General features: G+C 37.1%; 1 protein-coding gene across 2 annotated transcripts in view; it reads right to left on the bottom strand.

Annotated features, from left to right (window-relative positions):
- KIF13B (kinesin family member 13B) overlaps positions 1 to 24,934 on the bottom strand; it is a 170,617-nt gene that overhangs the window by 133,102 nt on the left and 12,581 nt on the right. For both annotated transcript variants that reach the window (XM_074338346.2, XM_074338347.2), the window contains exon 2: positions 20,413 to 20,506. In XM_074338346.2, coding sequence (XP_074194447.2) covers positions 20,413 to 20,506 — 94 coding nt within the window. The remainder of the gene's footprint in view (positions 1 to 20,412; positions 20,507 to 24,934) is intronic.

Genomic DNA, 24,934 nt, shown 5'->3' with positions numbered 1-24,934 from the left:
TCAGTGCATTTAACCAATGCATCCTAAAGGTATAATTTCAGTTTTCCTGATGGGGCTGTTTGAAAGTGCTTGTCCTTCCAATTAATGGCTTGTCCTAGGGATGAGTATTAAGAATATGAAAGAATTGCTTCTGTTGTCCAGCCTACAATTTGTTAACTGCAATTAACAACTAAACTTAAACAAAAGCTATTTATTCAGAAAATACAGTTTAAATCAGACCAACAGTCTGTCAACATGAAAGTGAAAAATAAACATGTGGAAGTGAAAAAACGCGAATGCAGAGAACATATTTGAGTGACTAGGAGGGTAAAAATTTGAACATTTACTCTTGACTGACCTGAAAGTATTCATTGCTGGATGGTAGATTAAAAACAAAACAATACTTCTGACCAAAAATATCAGGGAGTATGAGATAAAGTGGCATCTTTCCGGGTCCTGTGAGAGTAATGAAAGAGCTAGAAGGACTGCATGGGTTGGTGTGCAGGGAATGAACATCTATGGGTCTTCCCCACCATCCGCGTACAGGCTCCTAAGAAACATCTGTCCAATCAATGAGGCCACCAGCTGAACCTGGGCTCAGCCATAGCAAGCTTTGTGACCTGGAACCTAGCCCCTCTGTAAATGCAAAATGTGGATTAGGTACGTTTTACAAACTCCCATTAATTCCAATCATGTATAATGTGAAGAACTACGGACTCTCGTTATTTGTCTGCCTGGCAGTCGTGCAAGTTCACATTTTTTTGAGCCCTCTTGAATCTGTTTATTAGAGAACTCACTATATTGCTGGAAACCTCTTTTCCTGGCCCCAGGAAGCCAGGACTTACTGCGGTGGCTGCTGTATTTTACATCAAAGATGGATCAATCCTGCTCCAGATCCTGAATGTATTGTTAGTCTGCCCTTGACCTAAAACTTTCCCTCCTACTTCTCTTGAGTTTTCTCAAACTCATTGCTAGCAAATAAGCCAGATTTTGAATGTTTCCGTTGCTGTGTGACAAGGTGTTAACTATCTTTTACAACTGTAAGCTTAGTCACTATGCAGTGTAACATTTGGGAACCTTTCTACTTGCCGTTCCCATCTAGACAAGTGACTAAGGGGGTGCTTACTGTAAACATTAGCTGATGATTACAAGAAAATCCTGCCCATAATGAACACTCTTCAGTGGGGGAGAGATACTTATAACACAGGAATTGATCCAGCCAAGCACATATTTAAAACTAGCTGGTAAAAATCTCTACTCAGAAACACGGGACTTTCATTTCCTATTTTGTGGCTGTTGTCTAACTTGAAAACATAAACGTGTAGATTTCCAAGCTGGAAATCTAACTCTTGCCAGTATCATTTTAACAGTCTCTGACCTGATTTTCCTATCTCCAGTTGTGCTCCTGCCTAATCTTTCCTCCACAGTGTCATCAGTGTAATCTTGTATTGAGTTGTTTTGAGTCCAGTGGAGCCAGACAAGGCCTCGTTTTGACTCTGGGCACAATACTTAATCTCTCCATGCCTGTTCCTCCATCTGTGAAATGCAAACAAGAATAGGATTGTGGTGAAGATGATATAACGTAACATGTGTAAAGTGCTTACAACTGGGACTACATAATTATGTCCCTCACATACAGGAGACTCTTCCAGGCCTTGCCCTCCTTTATGTGTGACTCCATTTGGCCTTTCCACCTTCCATCCCCACCGTCACGCTAGTCTCTGTATCTGAAATATCTTTTTATTTCTGAACCAGACAGAACAAAGCCCTAATCATATCTTTTTCTGGAATGTCTTTTCCAACCTTAAGAATTACACGGTAATTGTAACTTTCATTCTTTCTCCCCATTTTTTTTTCTAACAGCCATAGCATACATCACCGAATTCAAGTTTGTCTAGATCCTCTTATCATAATTGTCTTTATTTTAGACGAGACCCTTTTGCCTTTACTTTAAAACACTTCAGCATAATCCCATTACACGTCATAACTCTCTCCTACGGAACTCTTCACACACTCTATTCTGTATGTACAGTCTCATCATCCCGACTAAATCACAGAAAAACAGAAAAAAGGCAATTGATGCAAGCATTAGTTTTAATCAACATGTAGGGATAATCAGTTAATATTTGATACCCTAATCATGAATATATACTCCAGGGTTGATTAGGTAGCATATGAAAGACTGTAATCAAGAATGCACACTCTAGAGCAGGGATTCTTAACCTGGCCAGAATGAATGGGCGTCTATGAAAAGGGATAGGAAAAAAGTTACATTTTTATTTTTGCTAACTTCTGAAATTCAGTGATTACCCTCAATTATAAATGTAGGTAATAAAATACAGTATTAGCAATGACTTTGTCACCAATAAAAAAAAATCACAGCTATTTCCATTATCACAATTGTTGCAAATGCTTTGCATTTACATGCATCACAAATATGAAATTAATGCAATTATTCCCAACACTAGACCTTATAGTGAGTACTGTAATAAAAAAGCACATATTACTGTATCATACATCTTTAAAAATATTTCTGATAACTGTATTTCATTATATTTGCTTTCCTTTGCATTTTACCCTTTTGAAAGATTAATTCTGCGAAGGGTCCAGACTTTATCAGATTGCCAAAGGGGTTCACGGCCAACATAGGTTAAGAATGTCTCTAGAAGCAGGGCTTACATGCCTTCAGCTATCTCTTTTTCTGATCGACACGAGGTTTGTTAATCAGCACAATACTGCAGAAAGCATTTTTCATTGGTAGAATGCAGTGTTAAAACTATGTAGAAACACCGTAAACTGTGTACAATGGACTAGAAATACAGGTTACCTCCATTCTTGGGAGAACAAAGTATAAGATTCTCACAAACCTAGCATCTTGTGCCTTTAGTATGAGTGTTCTCAGCCTAGGGCTCTACCCAGATCTGGATTCATATTCTGTCACATAATCCTAACCAGGACTCGAACCCTGCTACATGTATCTCAAGGGAAACTTTCTAGCAAGGTGCTTGTCTCACAGCTGTGACTTCATTGAGCATACAGCAACAGGTTGTACGACTAATGCTGTGCCTACCTGCAAATAAGTAGCACAATTCAGTCAGAACTACCTGGAACATACCCCTGGTAGAAGGCCTGTAAGCTCTCAGCTAGCTCTAATCATATGAGGTTACTAATACCTGATTATAAACAACCAAAATGGCTTACATCAGTTTATAATACCCCTGCTGGACTAATAAGCTCCATGGGACCAAATTCCCTTTCTTTGTTTTTCTAAAGATTTTTTTTTTTAATTGGGGAATGAGAACAGGACTTTATTGGAGAATAGTGTGTACTTCCAGGACTTTTTCCAAGTCAAGTTCTTGTCCTTTCAATCTTAGTCGTGGAGGGCACAGCTCAGCTCCAGGTACAGTTGCTGTTGCTAGTTGCAGGGGGCGCTGCCCACCATCCCTTGCAGGAGTCAAAGAATTGAACCGGCAACCTTGTGGTTGAGAGGATGCGCTCCAACCAACTGAGCCATTCGGGAGGCAGCTCAGCTCAAGGTGCCGTGTTCAATCTTAGTTGCAGGGGGCACAGCCCACCATCCCTTGCGGGATTCGAGGAGTGGAACCGGCAACCTTGTGGTTGAGAGCCCACTGGCCCATGTGGGAATCGAACCGGCAGCCTTCGGCTTAGGGGCACAGAGCTCTAACCTCCTCTGCCACCAGGCTGGCCCCCAAATTTCCTTTTGTTCATCATTGTTTTCTTAGGATCAACACCATCCTGACATACAGAAAGCACTCAGTTAATAGTTGTTGAGTGAATTAATGAATGTAATATACTTAGCTGTGCATGGGTTTTCCTAACTCCAGAATGTAAGTTCCTTTTAAAAAGTGCCTGTCATATTTATCTTTCCCTTATCAGACACCTTACCTGGGTTGCATATATTAGATTATCACTCAACAGTTGTTGAATGCCCATAGTGTTGCTCTCATCTGAATTAACCAATTATATTTTTTCAAATGTTTAAAGATTAAGAAGATGTTCTTCTGTAAACTCAGAAGGCAATGAGAAGCAGTGAGCACAGCTGGCTTTGGAGAGATTAGTTTGGGCAGACCTGAGCTGAAATCCCAGTTCTGCCACTTAGTAAGTGTGTGATCTTATGAGATTACATTAACACCTTCCTGCCTCACTCCCCTTCTGAAAATTTTGAGGTAATCACGGTACCTATATTTTTTGTTGTACTTGTAGGTAAAACCCTTGCAAAGAATCCAACACTCTATAAGCAATAATAATGCCTATAAATAGATGCTATTTATCATCAGTGAGAAGATCCAATAACTAAATTCTCTGTTCATTTTTTGTTATTTCCAAGAACTCTGTACTGTCTCTGTATTACTTACACGTTCTAAGCATTCAAAGACCTTGACCACTGAGTTCCTTTTACTATGATAATAATAACTCTTTGCTCAGAACAAGGAAACCAACTCTGAGCAATATTATGCAAATTGATGCTCTTCAGAAAAAAACCACAATTCCAGAAATAAACATTTTGTAGTTGCTATCAGGAGGGTTAAGAAACTACACTTAGAACTACAGCGTGTCATCTAAGATTATTGCCAATTAAAAGCCAAAGGGCATGATTTGTTATTAGGAACATAATGTAAGTTTACTACATATCTAACCCAGCCAATAAATATTTACTGAGTATCTAGCATGTGCCAGTGTTGTTTGAAAAAAAAACATTACTTAAAATATGACATATTTCGATGAATAAGATTTGTATAAAGAAAGTTGATCAGAATAAATAAATCAAGAAATAACAGCAGCTACCATCTACCAAGTACCTACCACATGCCAGGCATTTTACAAAAATACCTCATTGACGCACGCAGCAATCTAAAGGATCCATATATACTATGGTGTTCTCACCTCGATTTTACAGAAAAGGAACCGGAAGCTCAGGGAGGTGATGTAAACTTCCAAAGTCACACCGATGGTAAATGGTAGACCCAGAACTCAAACCATAGTCTGAGCCGTGCTCCTCTGATGCCCTTCAACTCACTCTTGCCTTGTCCTAGCCTTACGATCAATGCGGATGGTTAAACTCCACTGGCAGTGCCTCAATCCTAGATCCTTTCTAATGCGTATGAAGTTGATACATCTAAAAATGAATCCACTCTATGAAGAACAGACGTATCCTCTCCCTAATTTTGAAGTTCAGGTCACGCCAAAATACATCAGATCAACTTGACAGTTTAATACAGAAGAGAATCCATTTATATATAGGCCGATAGCATACAAAAAGGATTTCTTTAGTGTGGATTCCTCAGAAAGCCTAAGGCTTATCATGCAGTACAGTCCCAGGGAAGAGGGGGCAGGCATGAGGTGTCAGATTATGTCCACGTGAAGTTGGTCAGAGTCCAGTTTGAGTTGGCAGCAGCCAGGGGTGAAAACTGATCAAAGGCTCTGGGGAGAGTGGGGCCAAGGGGATCTGAAGTGGCGCATAAGAGGTGTCTGACACAGGGGATAATGATGAAATCAGAGTTAGAAAACTTCAGTGAAGCTTACGGAAATGGCAAGGCACAAAGTCTTAGTTCAGTGCCAAGATATGACTTCATCTTGAACCAGTCTCTGTCCCAGTGTCCTACTTTTATGCTTCCTTCCTGATGTAAGTGGATAAAAGCTGGCATCAGGTTCAGTCATCATAAATATAACTTCCAAAGAAAGGATTTTCGCGCAATAGGGTTTTCCTGTACTACTTGCATAGCTTAATGAGAATGACTAATGCGAAATAATACCAAGTGTGTATACAACATCTGGTTCCTCCCATTATACTGCAGATGCCAACCCCCAAAGACTATTGCAAATTGCAAGGGTGGCTATGGCTGGACAAGTGACTAAGTGGGAGTAATAACTGAACATGCAAAGATTTCGCTTACACACAGGGTTTCTGTTGTGGTAACACTTTTATGAGAAGAAAGTTGAGCAAGGAAGTTTACTTGTTACATATGACCAAAACATCAACTCACCCAATTTTCTACGCAGAGGAATATGTAAATCAAACAAAATAATAAAGTACAATTATAAGAACAACAGTTACTATGCACAGAATCATATGATGGTTTTCATTTCATAGGATAAAATTTATTGTTTTAAAACTTGATAATTTTGTGAATATTTATACCATCCAAAAAATAAAAAGGAAAAGGTTTGCCTTAATGGAGAATTACATACACATGAATTATTGCATAAAATGATGTGAAAATCCCAGTTTGCAAAATAAAGAACTCCAATCAAAACAGCTTATACATGACAAATTCAACTTCCAAAGAATCTGTAACTTTCCAGCTACCTAAGAACTAACAGATACACTGAAATTTGAATTACTGTTCTTCGAAGTAAAAATTAGTCTTGCCATCCTTTACTCCTTCACAGGGACTACATTCTGCTGACATCTGAATATTTTTAAATTTTCGTTAAATTCTGTAAATTTTTGACACACAAATTTATAATCAAATAATTCCATCTCGTTGGCAATAGAATTTTGATTTGTCAACGATTTGCTTTTTTAGATCAATTTTGGTATATACTTTCCCGCCTTTTCTGTCCTCTTTAATATCCTGACAGCCACAGAAACGTCACATAACCCACTCTGAAGAACAGACCTACCCATCCTGGGAATCTGATGCCCAGAGGAACTCCTTCTTGAAAGGTAGAGCGGAGACCAAGAGAGCCACCGGGACTCGCCCTCCTCGAGCACTGGGGACTCGCGGCCAAAGACCCTTCAATAATCAGCGCTATAGTTAAATAACCCCTAATTTTATCTTCTCCACATACACTCCCGCAAGACTTGTAGAGCCTGTCCCAGTTCAACACCATGAAGGAAATTTTATGAGATGTGTGCTAAGGACTTTCCACCCTCTTCTTAGGTTAACAGGACAATTTACATGATGGTTTTCAATTGCAAGTTTTGCTTGAGAGCCTTGGTGCCTAACCCTATGCTAGATACTAACAGATAGATACTCTGTCCCTATAAATCCTTTGGGATCCTTAATATTCTTATAAGAATATTAATTCGAGAGGATTCAATTCCTAACCCACAGAGATCTAAAAAATAGTTGGAGACACAAGACAGGTATTTGCAACCAGAGAATCAAAAGATGTGTGTGTCCTGACTATAGGTACTGTCCTACTTGGACAGCTGCCCAACTGAACTGGTCCAGGCATTCCCCTGCCCTAGTTACAACTGTTGGGAAGTTCTCTCCATCCTGTCTACCTCCCTTTCTATTTCACCACAGCAAAAGCAAAAGAATTCCTCTTCTCCCTTTAACTGTTCTATGACTCCACTGGTATAAGGTGAGGGCTCTATACTGGGTAAGCCAAAGTGGAGAGCAGAAGGAAAAAAGATTTCCCCTGTGCTCCTCTGCTGGGAACAAGCAACAGGCAGCTGGTGGGTGAATGGAAAAGAAGAGGGAGGAGCAACTTCAGGAAACCACGGCATTGCACCTTCTCTTCCAGGTTGTCCACCTCTCACAGGGAAGGAGGTAAGATTATTTCACCCCCTGTAAGTCTCCAAGAAACCCCCATTTTCTTCTCTACAACTGCATATCCCCTTTGTAAGGCCCTCCCTCCCCCCAAAAACAAATCTGAAATCACACCAAAATTCCATCTCAGTTCTTCAAATCCTCTTCCCACTGTTTACCCAACAAACTCTCTTGACCAAGAGCAAGGGAACAATCAGAAAGACTTAAAACCAGGAAATCCATGACCCCCTACCCCAAAAGATAAAAAATTAAATTTCCTGGCATTCTAAATGGGAGCTCTGAATTCACAGAATTATTTGTTCAAAACATCTAAGTTGAATAATGCTACACATTTCAGAAATACCACATATTAAATATACTTTTGCAGGGACCTAGAGATGATTTACCCATTTATATGATGTGGCTTACAAGGTGAAAATGATTATGTTCTAAAATTTTGATGAGTGCCTCAGACAATTTTAATGAACCTGGGCTAACACATTATCTTTTAAGATTAGACATTTTCAAACTCTTTGGTATCAGGACTCTTTTACACTCTTATATATTATTGAAGACCCAAAAGGGCTTTGTTTTTTAAATGTGGGTTATGGCCTATGGAAATTTTTTTTTGAATTAGAAATTAAAGCTGAGAAACTTTTTTAACATTTTATTAATTCATTTAAAAATAGCAAGACTTGTTACATTAACATAAATAATGTTTTTAAGAAAAATAACACTATTCTCCAAAACAAAAATATGTGAGTATAAATATTTATATATTTAATAAAAGAATGGCATTGTTTTATATTTTTGCAAATTAATATAATGTATTAAGTTGAACACGTGATAATTTATCAATAAAAGTCATGTCAACCTTTATGGAATTCACATGGCTAAACCTAGTATACTAAAGAAGATTTGAGAATACAGCATATTCAGAGTGCAGAGATTGATGGTCTCGAAAAGTAATGTGAGCCCCCAAACCCAGGCCCAAGGTCAGGAAAGGGTATGTTTTGAGACTGCAGCCAGGAAGAATCTACCCCCAGGGTTGTAAATGGAAAGGTCCACAGAGGTCGGGCAAATCACACAAATAAGAGCCTATGACCTTATCAAAGGAGGCTGCAAGCCCAGTATTGCCAGATTTTCAGGTTGTTCAAGAAAAACTACAAATCTGAATTTTTATATGAAACCTGATTGCTAATATTGAAACTGCAATCCAAACACAACACATATGTGGGTAAATGTAGCCTACCCCAGTTTGCAACATCTTTTCTATGTATTACAAACAGAATTATCTAGTCTTTAGGAAATTCCTCCCGAAGGAAGTTTATCCTACAGCATGATCTATTATTAGATCACTAGGAAAGAGCAAACTTAAAATATAATCAATGAAAGCAACACTGAAACAAAAGGTTGTAAAAACGACAAGAGCAAAACAAAACCTGTGGTGCTACATGAGTAGACAAGAGACTGCTCTGGTGGACAAGAAATCTATTACCAGCAAACTGTACTGTACACGGTGGAGTGGATGGAGATGGCTCGTAAGGCTCTCCCGCTGCCTTGAGAAATACTCTTCATAAAATCCAACCCCCAGACACAAATCTCACTCCCATCCAACTACTCATTGGGGATAGTATCAGAACAGGGGGCTTTCTAGAACAGCTGTAATCAAACAACAGACATTTACTGAACACCTGCCACTTGCAAAGCACTGTAAGAGACACAAATAAAAACTGGTCTGGGCTTTCAAGCAGCCAGTCTATAAAAGGGGAGTGGGGCTCCAAACACATAGGAAAAAGCTAAACAGTACCAGCACTAGAAAACAGGGTGAGACAAACATACAAAAGATGTTACCCAGGCAGTGACATTCCTTAATTAGTAGAAATAATACATGCTCTGAATTCAAAAGGCAGATTATACGCAATAGAAGCAAGCTTGAAGGAAGATCAGTCTGGTATTAGTGAGTTCCAGAAACCACTTAGAAGTCTGTGTTGTAATCTAAACACTTATGGTCCTAACTAGGGTAATGTCAGAGAGAATGGAAAGGAATGTCAGGATAAAAACATTCACAAGAAAAATCAGCAAGATTTGGCATCTGACTAAATAAGGATAACTTATCCTCTGTAAAAATTCACTAATTAATCCATCTACAGAACAAATGATCCGGTTTCTTTAACAACCAAGAAACCAACAAATCAAAAGACATATTATCCAATCACAATATGTCGGCCATATTTGGATGCTATTGAAAACAAACTTCAGGGGAAAAAACTTAACAAAACAACTGGACACGTGAACACTGACTGAAAATTTAATGTGATTACATAACTACTGTCAATATTTTAGGTGTAATAATGGTACTGTGATTATATTAAAACTAATAAAATATATATTAAAATATTAAAATGGGGTTTACTTCAAAATAATATGAGGAAAAGAATTGCAGATGTGGATAGGACACGATTAGCCCTGGGTTAATGGTTTTGGAGGCTGAGTGACAAGCACATAGGAGTTCATTACACTATTCTGTCTACTTCGGCGTATCTTTTAAATTCTCCACAACAAAAGGTTTTTTAAATTAAATGGCAAATCCAACTTTTACATACTTGATGAACTTTACATAAATTCTATTTCAGTTTTCCTAAAAGTAGAACAAAGTATTATTGACTTGTTTCATCTAAGGGTCAAAACACGAAGATAAGGATTTATTATTACTCTTAATTATTACCCATTCTATATAGAAATGTTATTTAAGTATATGTAAATTTGGTTTGATAAACGTGAAGCAAATGTGAAATCCACCATCATACAAGGTAATTCTTTAACAAAGTAAACTTTTTTAAAATTTATTTTTCAACGACAGTTGACATACAATATTACATTAGTTTCAGGTGTACAGCATACTGATTAGACATTTACATACCTTATAAAGTGATCACCCCGATAAACCTAATACTCATCTGGCACCACAGTTATTACAATATTATTGACTGTATTTCCTATGCTGTACTTTACATCCCTGTGACTGATTTTATTATAACTGGCAATTTGTACTTCTTAATCTCTCTCACCTTTTGGCCCATCTCTCTAATCCTGGCTCCCATCAGGCAACCATCAGTTTGTTCTCTGTATCAATGAGTAACAAACTTCTTAAACTCTAAGGAAGATTTTAAAGGGCTCAAGGAAATTATTTTTCATTTTAGCTAAATATCACTCTCCTAAGAAAATGCAGAATGCTCAAAATTAAACAGCAGAATCTTTTCAAGTGTGAGCCTGCAAAAATCTAACCTTACATCCACAAGGGAATAAATCAACTTCTCTTTCTACTTTTCAGTTTTCTGTTTGCTTTGTTCTTTGTTTTAATAGTAAGTTTACAGACCCTATGTGCTAAATATAATTTAATCACAACTTAATGGAACTAAGGATTAATAAAGATTATCCTAACTCTTAGCCTAACACTTGGCAGTGTTAATGTTCAACTGATAAATTGATCATAACCGTTCTTAAGGTATTTTTCGGGTTGGATTGGTTTCTCATGTCCCATTTCCTCATGTAGTACTGCTCTCTCCATCTTTAAAACAGAAGTCTACATTCTTAGACAATATCGGTTTATATTAGCAACAACTGCTATACTAGTGATTGAGTCAAAGAACCCTTAAAAAAAAATTTGTCAAACAAACAAAGGCAAATTTTTTAAACCTCAGTAATGGGACTTGGCAGTTTTACCTGAACTTTATTCATAACTAGATATTTATATCATATACTATGATAATTTTATGCTAAATCCAGGATTCTGGGGAAATTCAAAACATTTAATTCCTATTAGGTTAACTTACTTAATCTATTAATAGTAATTGACCATATACACATAACCCTGAGTCTTCATTATATCAGATGTTAGTATTTAAATTGTATTTCAGGCACAATGATAGAGATTTTTTTCTTGTATTAAAAAAAAGTTTATTCCTTCTTATTGCTGTACCAAAAAAAAGCAATAAAAGCATGAACGAGATCTTTATATATCCAATGATAATGCTAAAATATCATAAACTCTACTATAAGTCTACTTTTTGTTCAGACAGGTTTATTAATCAGCTATCAAACAGTTCATATAAGCAATTTACTAATCTTTGCTGGTAAAACTTCAAAAAAATCTGTATTTATTGCTATTTGATTACCTGCTACTACTAACTATGCAATGACATGAATTCAACCATATATATTTTATTACCTTTTTGTCTTTTAAGAGTCTCCCAATTCATTTGCACAACAACATTCAAAAGTAGTAAACGACTTGTACACCCAGAGGTCATAGTGTTTTTTTAAAAGAGGAATCATCTAAAATTTCTCAGTACATAGACCAATGCTCTCCCCACTTTACTCTGACATAATCAGGGTGGACAGGCTCCCCTAGTAAGGGCCTCTTTATGAAATTAAAACATACCACATACTATTCTCCAGAGGAGTAAATTCTATTTGGGCAAAATTATTAGCCTCACTCGAATCATTTCACAGCAAAGAAACAAACAGGTCTATTGTACATACCATAATTACATTTTGCATGACTTCCTTCAATTAAAATCTTTACTTAAATTAGCATCCACATAGCAGTAAAGAAATTTTAAATGTCATTATCTAATATGACCTAATGATGCCTTCCACTAACAAGAAATTAGTCTGAAAAAGATTTCATGTATTTCAAAACAATTATTGGCATACAGCCCTCCCCTTGGTAGCATTTCTCAGTCCCTTTGCAAGAGAAATGTATATGCATGGGTCAACCTCACTTAATTCTGCATATATTTCTGTATATATTCATTCCTTTACCAAAATCTGGGTACTCTGAACCTCCAAAGAAGGATTGGGTGTGCTTTGGTCATATTAGGCATTTCATTAATTACCTAATGATCTTGACTAAACTGTTGTCTAGTAAACAACCAGAAGAAATAAAAAGATTTTTAGTGACTTTACTGACTACTGCTGGTTGAGATCAACACCTCAGACATTCTTCTGACAAGACTAGTAATTACAACCTTTACGTTATCAATTCATCACTAGGTTAAACATGACCAAATGGAAAAGTTAGGGGGAAGAATCATATTACTATAAAACAAGAAAATCTCTGCTGTCTATGGCTTATTCTGTCCATGTTTGAGAAATTCTCCAATACGTACTAAACAATAGGCCATTTCACAAAACACTACAGAAATCAGTGTTCAGGTTCATTAAGAGCTTGAAGTCTAACTCTCCAAATGTTTTCTACTTCTGAAAATTCTGGTCTTAAATGCTTACACTTGGTAGGATAGAGTAATAAGGAAAGTTATAAGAGAAATTCCAAGTTTATGTATTAACTCTTGTAGTGTAACACACACACACACACACACACACGACAGAAAACAGAAAGCTAAAGAAGAAAGTGGATTAACTGACCAAGGGATTGAAAAGTGCAATTTACACCGAGGATTTCTTTCCCTTTCAGGCTTCAGTTCAGCGTGGTCACCTCTAACAGGCTCACTGATCCAGTCCTTCAAAGATTTGGAAGTACATTGAAACAGTTTTCACTGCCACTCTTGCTTGAAATTCACTGCAAATAATAGATGAGGGAGAAAAGCTTGTGTTTTGTTTTGTTCTGTTTTGTTTTGTTTTAAGAGGAAAAAAGGATACCTGATAAACAGGGTATTTGATAAAATACCAACTTTTACCTTTTCTCCCCAAGACAACTGTGATATTATTTTTGGCTACTTTTAGCAAAATTCTTTTTGCCTTTAAAAATCAGGCATTATACTTTATGAGTAGTCAATCTCTTTTAAGTCACATATCTAATCTGACTTTTTACTAGAAAAAAGGATTCATGTACACATAATATTGTGCAAACAATTTTACAAATATACATAGTGAAAAATGTAAAGAAATACAAGAGAAAGACAAAAAAACAAATTCAGGGAAATGGTTCACTGTGGTGGAGAGGATAGGGGTTAAAATTGAGAGGCAGTTCAGAGAAGGCTTAAATTGTATTGGCAATGATTTGTTAAACTGAGTGATAGGTACATGAAAGTGTTTCATTCTTTAAACCTTTTTGTATACTGTATTTTAAATTTTTTGCTCAATTGTTTTTAAACCTTACAAGAAGTACTACTCATAGAAAAGTATACTAGAACCTGGGGTTCCAAACAGTAGCCTAGGGCTGAATCTGGCCAAGACCTGTTTTGTTTGGACAGCACAATGTTTTGTTTTGCTTTTCAGTTGTAATTTGAATGTCTTCGGGCAGGGATATGCACTCTTCAATCAGCCAGATTACAGTAAATGAGAGTTCTTTAAAAGCCAAAGTAATTGGAATCCTCACACATTTATGGTGGGAACGTAAGATGGTAATGCTGCTTTGGAAAACAGTCTGGCAGTTCTTCAAAATGTAAAGCATACAGTTAACATATGACCCAGCAATTCCATTCCTAGATGTGTACCTAAAAGAAATGAAAATATATGTCCACACAAAGACTTTTACACAAACATTCACAGCAGCATTATTCACTAATGGCCAAAAAGAGGAAATAATCCATATCCAATCAACTGAAGAATGGATAAACAAAACAGAACACTATGAAATATTATTCTACCAGAAAAAAATGGATATACTGATAAATGCTCCAACATGCGTAAACCTCAAAAAAAAAAAAAATTATCCTAAGTAAAAGCCAATCACAGAAAACCGTGTAATATATGATTTCATATATATGAAATGACCAGAATTGACGAATCTCAAGTCTATAGAGACAGCAAGTAGATGAACAGGGTGCTTTAAATGTCATAAAATTAGATAATGGTGTTGGTTGCACAACTGGTAAATACACAATGTCAATCAATGGTCACTGGTACCACTGATTCAACACCAACAGGAATCCCCAGTTTAGGGTACGCTGAAGGAGATTCAGCACAAACAGCTCAATAACGAAACAGCACAGCTGTCAAGCAGCCCTCAGGGTAAGGCAGCCCTCAGTTGCTCTCTGGCTAGACAGCTCTGCTCTGCTCCAGTGTGCCAAGGACAGCTCCAGTCCAGTCCAGTCCACTTAGACATCTTCAGTGTTTCAGCTCCAGCCAGAGAAAGGCAACATGGACAGGGAAAGTGCACTGCCCAAGCCAGAGGGGAGCTGAGTTACACAGAGAAAAGTCTCTTCCCCCGCATACTCTCTGGTCTGTTCTCATGCACATGAGGATTCTAAATCTTCAGAGTTTGATTGGTCCAAAAAGCACTGTCCTGAATAGTTATAATGGAGCTGCTCTGATTGGTCGATGAAGATGCTAATGAGGATATAGCCGCAAAGCTCCAATTGGACAGGGAAAGTCCCGGTCCTATTGGTTGAAATACAATTCTAAGAACTCCTTTATAAGGGTTGGCTCAGACAGCAGGAACACCAGGAACAGATGCAGGCATCCAGGCAGTTAAGTGCAGGCTTCTCCCTGAAGCTCAGCTTGCATGAAAAGCCCTGTTCAGCAATGGCTGCTGGGCCTTGTTTTTTCATTTTTGTTTTTTTAATTTGAGCCCAGTTAGCCACCAGGAGTCCTTCTCAACAGGTATTTTCTTTGTTGCGGTCAACATTAAAAACAATTTAATTGTTCACTTTAAAGAGGTGAATTATATGGTATGTGCATTATATTTCAATAAAGTAGTTTAAAAATAAACAAACCAAAGACACCATTCATTTCCTAGAGCTTGTGAATTAGATTAATCCCTAAATTTGGTTCTCACATTGTGGTCTGAGAACTCCAGGGAGTCCCCCCCGAGCTTTTCAATGGGTTTTTAGGTCAAAACTATTTTCATAATACTGAGACATTTGCCTTTTTCACTGTGTTGATATTTGCACAGTTGATATTTTTCACTGTGTTGATACGTGCAAAAATGATGGTGGGTAAAACTGCTGACACCTTCGGCACAGTGACAACAAAGTATACCAGTTACTGGCAGTCACTGAATTCTTTATCACCACCTACCCACACCATAAAAATAAAATCCTTTCCACTTCAAAATGTTCTCAATAAGAAATACAAATTATTAATCTTATTCAATCTCAACTCTTGAATACACATCTTTTTAATGTTACATGTGATGAAATGAGAAGCAGCTATGAAGTACTTCTGCGGCATACCAAAATATAAAAAGTGTGATTATACGAGATGTGGGCCAAACGAGTCACTTTTTTTTAATAGAACAGCATTTTTACTAGAAATGACTATTGGTTCCTATGGGAAAATGCATTCCCATTTCTAAACTCACCTATACATAACTTTTACAACAAAACTGTTTCATAACGTGGAGGCTGCCCCTCTATGGGAAGTCACACCTTACTCCCTTTAAAAAAAAAAAAAAAAAAAAAAATTTAAGTATCTCAATCAACCTTTTAACCTGAGTTAGCAGGAAAGGCCTGTTTGGTGGGTAGAGGAGGGAATGAGGAAAAAAGCAGAAGAAGATAAAACTTAGCCTAAGAAACTATTTTGCCTTATCATGGTGACAAGCTAACTAGCATTAACATTTTATTACACGATAAAATTTTACTAAGTCTTAAGGTATAATTCAAACAAAATAAGGCTTAAAATGTATTTCATTATTTAAAGGGGACTGTCCTACATCATGGTACTATCCTAACTAGTTACAAAAGGGACTTAAAGTACCCCGAAATGCTAAGAACCCCATACTGAGAATTACACTTATAAAAATTTACTAAGAACAGGTAACGACTTAGTCATCTATTAGCACTAAAAGATGATTTGTCAGTATGTGGCCAGTGAAGATTTGGAAAACCCCAAGGACCAACCTAGAAAACTAAACTGATTCAGGGTAAAAGGTAATTCCAAAAAGACATTTAATTGTATTAGTATAAGTAGTGTAGCTGTACATGAGAAAATAAACAAATCAAATCTACCAGTGTGTGTATCCAGTACTATACATATAAGAAAAAGACTGATCTGGTGTATTTCAGTCACTAGTGTTCAAGTAGAGTGTTGCAGAATAGAAAGAGTTCGTCCTTAATCTTTTCCACATTTGATAAAACGTTCCTTTGTTCTTACCCATGTTCACAAGCAATGTTTTGACCTGGTTTCCCAAGTTAGTTGATACTAAGCAGAGAAGCCCAGATTGCAGGGATTAATATTTTATTCGCTGTAAACATGAAATCAGGGGTCCTATCTCTCTAACAGATGGCGTGTTGGTTCCCAGGAGTCCCATCAACTTTGAGCAAACTAGATAAGAGAAAGTTTCTGACTCGGCAAAGCCGAAATTTGTATAGAACAAGGTAACTTCTTGATAGGCATATATACTCAAGTAATGAGTTGAATACATTTTGGTTGAAAAAAAATTTATTTCCTTTATGGAGTTATATTCTAACTCAGTAAACATACCAAGGACTACAAGTTAAAAACAGGCCATAATAATAACAATAACAGCAGTACTCAACATTTATATAAGGTATATTGTAAATAAACAGGCACTGCCATTTTACATATTTTAACTCATTTAATCCTGATAACAACCTACAGACAACTACTATTATAATCTCTACTTTACAGATGAATAAACTGAGGCTGAGGACAATTTAATAACTTTTCCCATATCACACATGTTAAATGGTGCAACTGGGATTCAATCCAGAACGTCTGGCTCCAAAGTCAGCATTTTTTAATCTTGTTAGCCTTGTACTATCAATTTTCTGAGTTTTAAGCATCTTATTTTCAAAATTCCATATATAACAACAGCAAAAATGTTTCCCAAGTCCCCATGATTAAGACATTAAACTGGAAATAGTTTACCTATTCATTTAACCATGGTTTCTATTAATTTTAATAAGCATAAACATCAAATCATTAAATTCTCAGAAGTTAAAATTAATTAGAAAATATATAAACCATTGTTTAAATATATTTATGCTCACTTCTAAAGTATATACTGACATATAAAATTAGTCACAGTTTTAGGTTAATGAAATTGGATACTTTCTAAAAGCACGGATATTGTGGCTTTTAAAGGAAAAATATTAAGTTGAGCCTTTCTGACGACTAATTCAAACAGACTCAGATAACTTAACATGGTAATTTCAAATCTCTGGCTCTCTAGTTACAAGTACAGCTCCTGTAAAACCATAACTTATTTTATGGATTAGTCCTTCTATAAGCTAAACTGTAATTAACCTCATGTCATGTAAAACAGCTTTTAATTTGTTCTTTCCTACCTTTTTTCCCCTCAAATTTAATGAAGTGAACATATACCACTGAACTGCTACATTCCAAAATTTGTTTTCTTTTTCATCTTGATATTACATTAAAAGAAAAACCACTTCTCATGAGGTAGTCTTTTGTCATACTACCAATGTCCTTGTTTTTTTATCTGGGTGCCAGTTACAGGAGTGTGTTCAACTTATGAAAATTCATGAAGCTATATACACTTTTCTGGATGGACATTACATACTTCAATAAAAAGCTGTTTTTTAAAACAGCTGTGCTTCTTAACTTTATTTTACCAAAACCACTTACCTACCAACATTATTGGAAGTTGTCATTTTTAAGTTTTTTATCAAACTGTACTCTATAGCACTAAGTAATACTCAATTTGTATTTTTAGCATATGGAAAAAGAAGAGCCATCCAAGATATTCTATGGAACCAAAAAATGTTTTTTAATTCTTTCACAAATGCCTGACGTTTAAAGATCTCAAAAGGAAAGAAAAGTTATTTTTCAGCTTCTATGTACTCATTTTATTCTCATCACTACCTTATCAGGGAGCTAGTATGACACACTTGTGGCAGACTGTTTTCCAAAGACAGCCACAGCAACACATATCCAAACCCCAGCTGTTTTTGCTAATGTGACAATGACATCCCTCCACTGAGAGATGAGTCTACATGTCCTCTTCTTAAAACCGCGTAGAATTTTATACCAGCCTTGAGTAAGAAAATGTGACATACGTGAGGCTACGTGACTCCCGCGGTTAAAACACAGAAGGCAATACTGCATCCACCCGGCTTTCTCGCTCTCAGGATGCTTTGCCTGCCCCTTGGAACCTGGCACCAGACTGTCAGTAGGTGTTCTGCCCACTGGCCCAGCAATGCGTCCAGCCAACAGGCCGCATCAACTACCAGACCTGCATGAGCGAGCCTTGTCCGGGTGACTCCTGTCCCCAGACTTCAAGTCCTCCAGCTAGGCCCCAGACAGTGTGGGACAGTGACAAGCCCTCCCCACTGTGCCTTCTCTGAATTCCTGACCCACACAAACCATGACATAATGAATGATGATGGCTGTCTTAGGCCACTAGACTTTTGAGATAATTGGTTATGCAGCAATAGAAAACGAAAACACTTTGTAAGTAAGGAACACAGGTAGGTAACCATGCTAGCAAGTGGCAAAGCCAGGATTTGAATCCAAGTCAGTCTCTATATAAAGCCCAGACTCTTTCTACCATAGGATATTGCCTCCAATTTCCAAATTGGAGTGCCCCCATTTCCAAAGAAAGCAAAAGTCTCCAGATTGGAAAGTCTGAGAGCAATAAACAGCCTCTAAAAATTACTGATTTCAATGAATACTTAGGACAATTGGTCATTCAATCAGCAGGCCCAACCTCCCAGCATCATTTTTGACAGACACATCTATACCCTTCACACCCTGATAACAGCATGTCTGATAGTACCTTATGCTAGAGATGCTGAAGAAATAACACATCAATAACAATAAAACTGAACATTTACAGAACACTCTACAAAGCACTTTAACAATCACCAGTTTGATCTTTAGAAAACAGGTAAGGTAGGCATCACACAGATGAGGCTTTAAAAAGTTAAATATAAGTAGCTGCAATAACATAGGTAAGGATTTGATTTCAGATTTTCTGAATCTTAAATCCAGTGTTCTTTTCAACTCCACTCCAAAGAATATTTATGGAGTGTCTATTTCCACATACAACATTGTTTCAATAAGTACTTATAGTACCTACTCTGTGGAAAGCATCACGGCAGGCACTGTCTCTCTGATTTGTGTTCTCCACTTCCAGGATCAGTACAAAAACATCTCTGATACAGCTAACCTCTATAAAAAAGCCAGTCTTTCCCCAGTTGGATCCATTCTCTAAACCGCCAGCTGACAACTTTTCCTAATCCACCTCCTCAATCACAATATTCAAAAACTATCAAAGGTGACATCTTACTGATCAAAATACAGGCCAAATTTCCTTATCTGCTTTCAAGGTCTCCTGTAATCTGATCCCATCTTATTTAATTAAATTAATTTCCCTGCACTTACTGGGAAAAGCCAAATTAATCTCTTCCTTCTCCAAATTCACTTTCTTTACATCTTCTTGCCCTCCCTCTCGCCCATACTATCATCCAAACCCCAAAGAGATGCGAAAGTTTTCATCCTCAACCCCGACGGAGTCCCTTCCCTCTAAGACCTGATGATCTCCTGGAGAACTACAATGAACAATTCAAAACAACATACAGTGACTGAATTAGTAGTGATTACAGCTGACAGGAATTTAAAGAATCACTGAGGGCTGAGAAATGCCAACAGGAAGAAGGTAGCACTTGACATGGGCTGACTGACACACAGGATTTGAACTGGCAGAAAGAAAAACAACATAAGCTGAGGAACAACCTAAAAGCCGTTCTTCTCCCCTACTTCTTCCCATTTAGATCTTACTTAATCCTCCTGCCAGTACCGTCTCCTTCAAGAAGCCTTCCTCGGTTACTTCACCATCTCTTCTCTGAGCTTCTAATACAATCTAAAAAGCTCACTCTGGCTTTTGGTCATTCCATATTAGAGACCTCATCTCTTCAACTTGACGGCAATATGTCTCTACGTCGTAAGCATTCACCGTTTGCTAAGATGAACTCAATTCAGCGGCCACTGCTGCTTTCGGTCATTCAAAGCCCACAGATCATCACACTGTTTCTTAACTTACCGGGCATCACCTTTGGAAAGGTTGGTATTTACAGGATTAAGGATAACTCTGTTTGCATCGACGTCCACCACGCATTTGGTATGCAAGTCGGTTTCTGCAGATAAAAAAAGAAAAAAGTAGTCTTTTTTTTTTTTTAAGTAATTTTACTTCAGAAAAACCATTTGACAAAAATCCAACACTCTTTCATGATAAACATACTCAATAAACTAAGACTAGAAGGGGACTTCCTCAACCTGATAAAGGGCATCTCTAAAAACCTGCAGCTAACTTCACGGCTTACTCTCTAACAATAACACAAGGATACAGTGGAATGTTACTCTGCAATAAGAAAAGATGAAATACTGCCATGTGCGACAACATAGATGGATCTTGAGATTATCATGCTAAGCAAAATGAGTCAGACAGAAAAAGTCGAGAACCATATGACTTTACTCACATGTGGGATGGAAAACTGGAAGCAACAAATGAACAAGACAAACAAACAAACAAAAACTCATAGACACAGACATCAGTTTAGTGGTCACCAAAGTGCAAGGGGGGTAGGGAATGATAGGAGAGGGTAAAGGGGCTCAAATATATGGTGACAGAGATTTGACTTTGGGTGGTGAACACACAATGCAATAGACAGATGATGTATTATAGAATTGTACACTTGAAATATATATAATTTTATTAGCCAATATCACCCCAATAAATTTAATAAAAATTTTTTTAAAAAAGGAATAAGGATATCTACTACTACAACTTCTATTCAACACTGTACCAGAGGTCCTGGTCAGGGCAGTTAGACAGTTAAACAAACAAAAGGCATACAGAGTAAAAAGAAAGAAGTAAAACGATCTCTACTTGCAGATGATATAATCTTGTGTATAGAAAATCCTAAGGACTCCACTAAAAGACTACTAGAATAAACAAGTTCTGCGAAGTTGTAAGATACAAAATCAATATACAAAAATCAGTTGTTTCTATACACCAGCAATGAAAAATCCAGAAACAAAGTCAAGAAAATAATTTCATTTATAACAGCATCAAAAAGATTTAAACACTAAGGAATAAATTCCAAAGAAGTGCAAGACACATATACTGAGAATTCAAAACATTGTTGAAAGAAATTAAAGACTTAAACAAATGGAAAGACATCTTATGTTCATGAATTGAAAGACTTAACACTTAAAGATGGTAATACTCCCCAAATTCGTCTACAGGATTCAAGACAATCCTTATTAAAATCCCAGCTGGCTTTTCCTTTTTTCAAAAATTAACAAGCTGATCCTAAAATCTATATGGAAATGCAGAGATCCAGAATAGCCGAAACAACCTTGAAAAACAAAAACAAGGTAGAAAAGCTACACTCACCAATTTCAAACTTGCTACAAAACTGCAGTAATCAAGACAGTGTGATACTGACATAAGGAGAGAAGGACAGACAGATCAATGGAACAGAGAGTCCAGAAACATACTGTCACATTTACGGCCAAATGATTTTGACAATGGTACCAAGACAATCCAACAGGGAAAGTATAGTCTTTTCTTTTTCTTATTTTTGGGGGGTGGTGGGGGAAGGGAACAGGACTTTATTGGGGAACAGCGTGTACTTCCAGGATTTTTTCCAAGCTGTTGTCCTTTCAATCTTAGTTGTGGAGGGCGCAGCTCATCTCCAGGTCCAGTTGCCGTTGTTAGTTGCAGGGGGTGCAGTCGATCCAGCAACCTTGTGGTTGAGAGGACGCGCGCCAACCAACTGAGCCATCTGGCACTGGCCCATGTGGGAATCGAACCTGCAGCCTTTGGCATTAGGAGCATGGAGCTCCAACCACCTGAGCCACCGGGCCAGCCCAGGTATAGTCTTTTCAACAAATGGTGCTGGACAACTACATATCCACGTGCGACAGAATGAAGTCAGACCCCTTCTTAACACCATACACAAAAATTAACTCCAATAGACCACAGACATAAATGTGTAAGAGCTAAAGCTGTTAAACTCTTTGAAGAAAACAGAAGGGTAAATCCACATGACTTAGAGTTAGGTGATGGTTTCTTAGATATCAAAAGCACAAGCAACAAAAGAAAAAAACATAAATTGGACCACGTCAAAATGAAAAACTTTCATGCTTCAAAGGACGCCATCAAGAGAGTAAAAAGACAACCCACAGATTCAAGAAGCCATCTGTAAATCATATCTCTAATAAGGGACTTGCATCAGAAAATATAAAGAACTCTTACGACTCAATAATAAAAATATATGGTGATAGAAGGAGAACTGACTCTGGGTGGTGAACACACAATGTGATCTATAGATGATGTATTATAGAATTGTACACCTGAAACCTATGTAACTTTACTAACCATTGTCAACCCAGTAAACTTTAATTTAAAAAAATATATAATAACAATAATAAAAAGACAAACAACGCACTTTTTAAATGGGCAAAGGATATGAATAGACATCTCTCCAAAAAAAGATACAAAAACGGCAAAGAAGCACAAGAAAAGATGCACAACCATCATTAGACACTGGGGAAATGCAAATCAAAACCACAATGAGATACCACTTCACACTCACTAGCTTAACTACAATAAAAAAGGACAGATAATAAATATTGGCAGGATATGGGGAAATTGGAACCTTCACTCGTAACTGGTGGGAATACAATGTGCACTCACTTTGGAAAACAGTCTAGCAGCTCCTCAAAGGTTAAACACAGAGTTAGCGTATGACCCAGCGATTCCCACTCCTAGACATATAGCCAAGAGAAACGATACCCCATGTCCACTCAAAAGCTTGTACTGAATGCTCATAACAATATTATCTGGCTATTCATAATAGCCAAAAAATGAAAACAAACCAAATGTCCATCAAATAATGAATGAATTAATATGGTATATCCATAAAATGGAATATTGTTTGGCAATTGAAAGGAATAATACTGATACGAACTACAACATGGATGAAAGTTGTGCTAAGTCAAAGAAGCCAGTCACAAAAGACTACCACATATTATATGATTCCCCTTATTTCAAATGTCTAAAATAGGAAAATAGAGAAAGCAAATAGACTAGGTATTGCCTAGGGCTGGGGCATGACTGCGGGTGGCTACGGTTTTCTGTTGGGGTGATGAAGGTGCACTAAAATTGTGCTGCTAGTTGCACAACTGCGTGAGCACAATAAAAACCACTGAATTGGTCAAAGTGTATCATATGTACATTATATTTCAATAAAGCTTTTTTAAAGTATAGGCCACATCATATTTATGTTCGCGTGTTTTTATATTCTTATCTTTTTCAGACCCAAAGTATAAAACTGTTTCTGTTTGCCTTATCTCTACTACCCAAAGATATGCTCTTAAGGAAAAGCTGTACTCCACTGGACTCACTCTGTATTTCCCGAAGAACCTTGGCCAAATGTCAATGTCATGTTCATTATAACTTTAAAGTATTTCCACTGCCAGAAAAGATAACTTCTTTTTTTGTTTTAATTTGTATAACTGAAACAAATGCAGAAGGAAAAAAAAAAAGAACAAACCCTGTGCCTGCCACAACTCGGCTTTTCTCATATCAGTTATTCTACATTGGTTCTCAAAGATATGATCTAGAAGTACAAAAAAATTAGTGGTCTTTTTTTTCAGCCAATGCATTTTTTTCAGGCAAAGAGAACTGAAAGGAAAACATCAGCTATGTTTCACCTGGGTGTGGAAGACTAACCGCCAAAAAGGCCTATGGTTCCACCGCAATCATCTAGCATTAACATCTATTTCTAATGCTTTGTGTTTAAATCCGCTCTAGACTATCACAAAAATGCTGCAAGAAAGTGTCAGCCACACTGCAGAAACGTGTCAAGTGTACAATTGTGCTTCTTCTTTTCCTTAGGCTCAGAGCTCAAGAACGTTTGCTTTGTTAAAACTACCCTTTAATGGTCTCTGACCATACTGTATTGGCTGGCCCATTACAGTCAAATCTGTATTATATACAAATGCATTATCAACCCCCCGGAAACTGTACTATGACTCAGAATATACTATCTCACCACAAAGTTGGTTATTAGTTTCTTGCAAGAACGTCTGGTCTGAGCAGAGGAGCTGCATGTATAGAGTTGTATGCAGAATATACATATAGAATATATGCCTGAAAGAGTGTAAATCAAATATTCCCCATCACCAGCAGTGCTTTGCCTTCATTTCAAATGATCTTGAATTGAGACAGATCCCAACATTTTCCTCAATGTTTGCATGCTTTTTCCCTATCCTCTTCACAGGTCCTCCCGCCTCCCCTTCGTGACTTCATTAGATACAACTAATAATTATTTGGAAGCATTAAATTTCATGATAAAGCAACCAATCCCTGGAAAATCCTACGTAATACAAAGAGTCACCTGATACCGTTAACAACATACCAACCTAAACTCATTTTGTCCTAAAGAGTGCAACGCTTAACAAATGTCCCTACATGTAACTTCCATCACAGTTGGCCTTTAAAATATCAACTACTGTCTTCACTTCTTTATTAGCTCAGTTTTTATTATCAAACA

The sequence above is a fragment of the Rhinolophus sinicus genome, chromosome 15, assembly GCF_057876585.1.
Source record: "Rhinolophus sinicus isolate RSI-liver-muscle chromosome 15, RSI-T2T, whole genome shotgun sequence".
Classification (NCBI taxonomy): Eukaryota; Metazoa; Chordata; class Mammalia; order Chiroptera; family Rhinolophidae; genus Rhinolophus; species Rhinolophus sinicus.
This window is presented reverse-complemented; position numbering and strand designations above follow the sequence as displayed.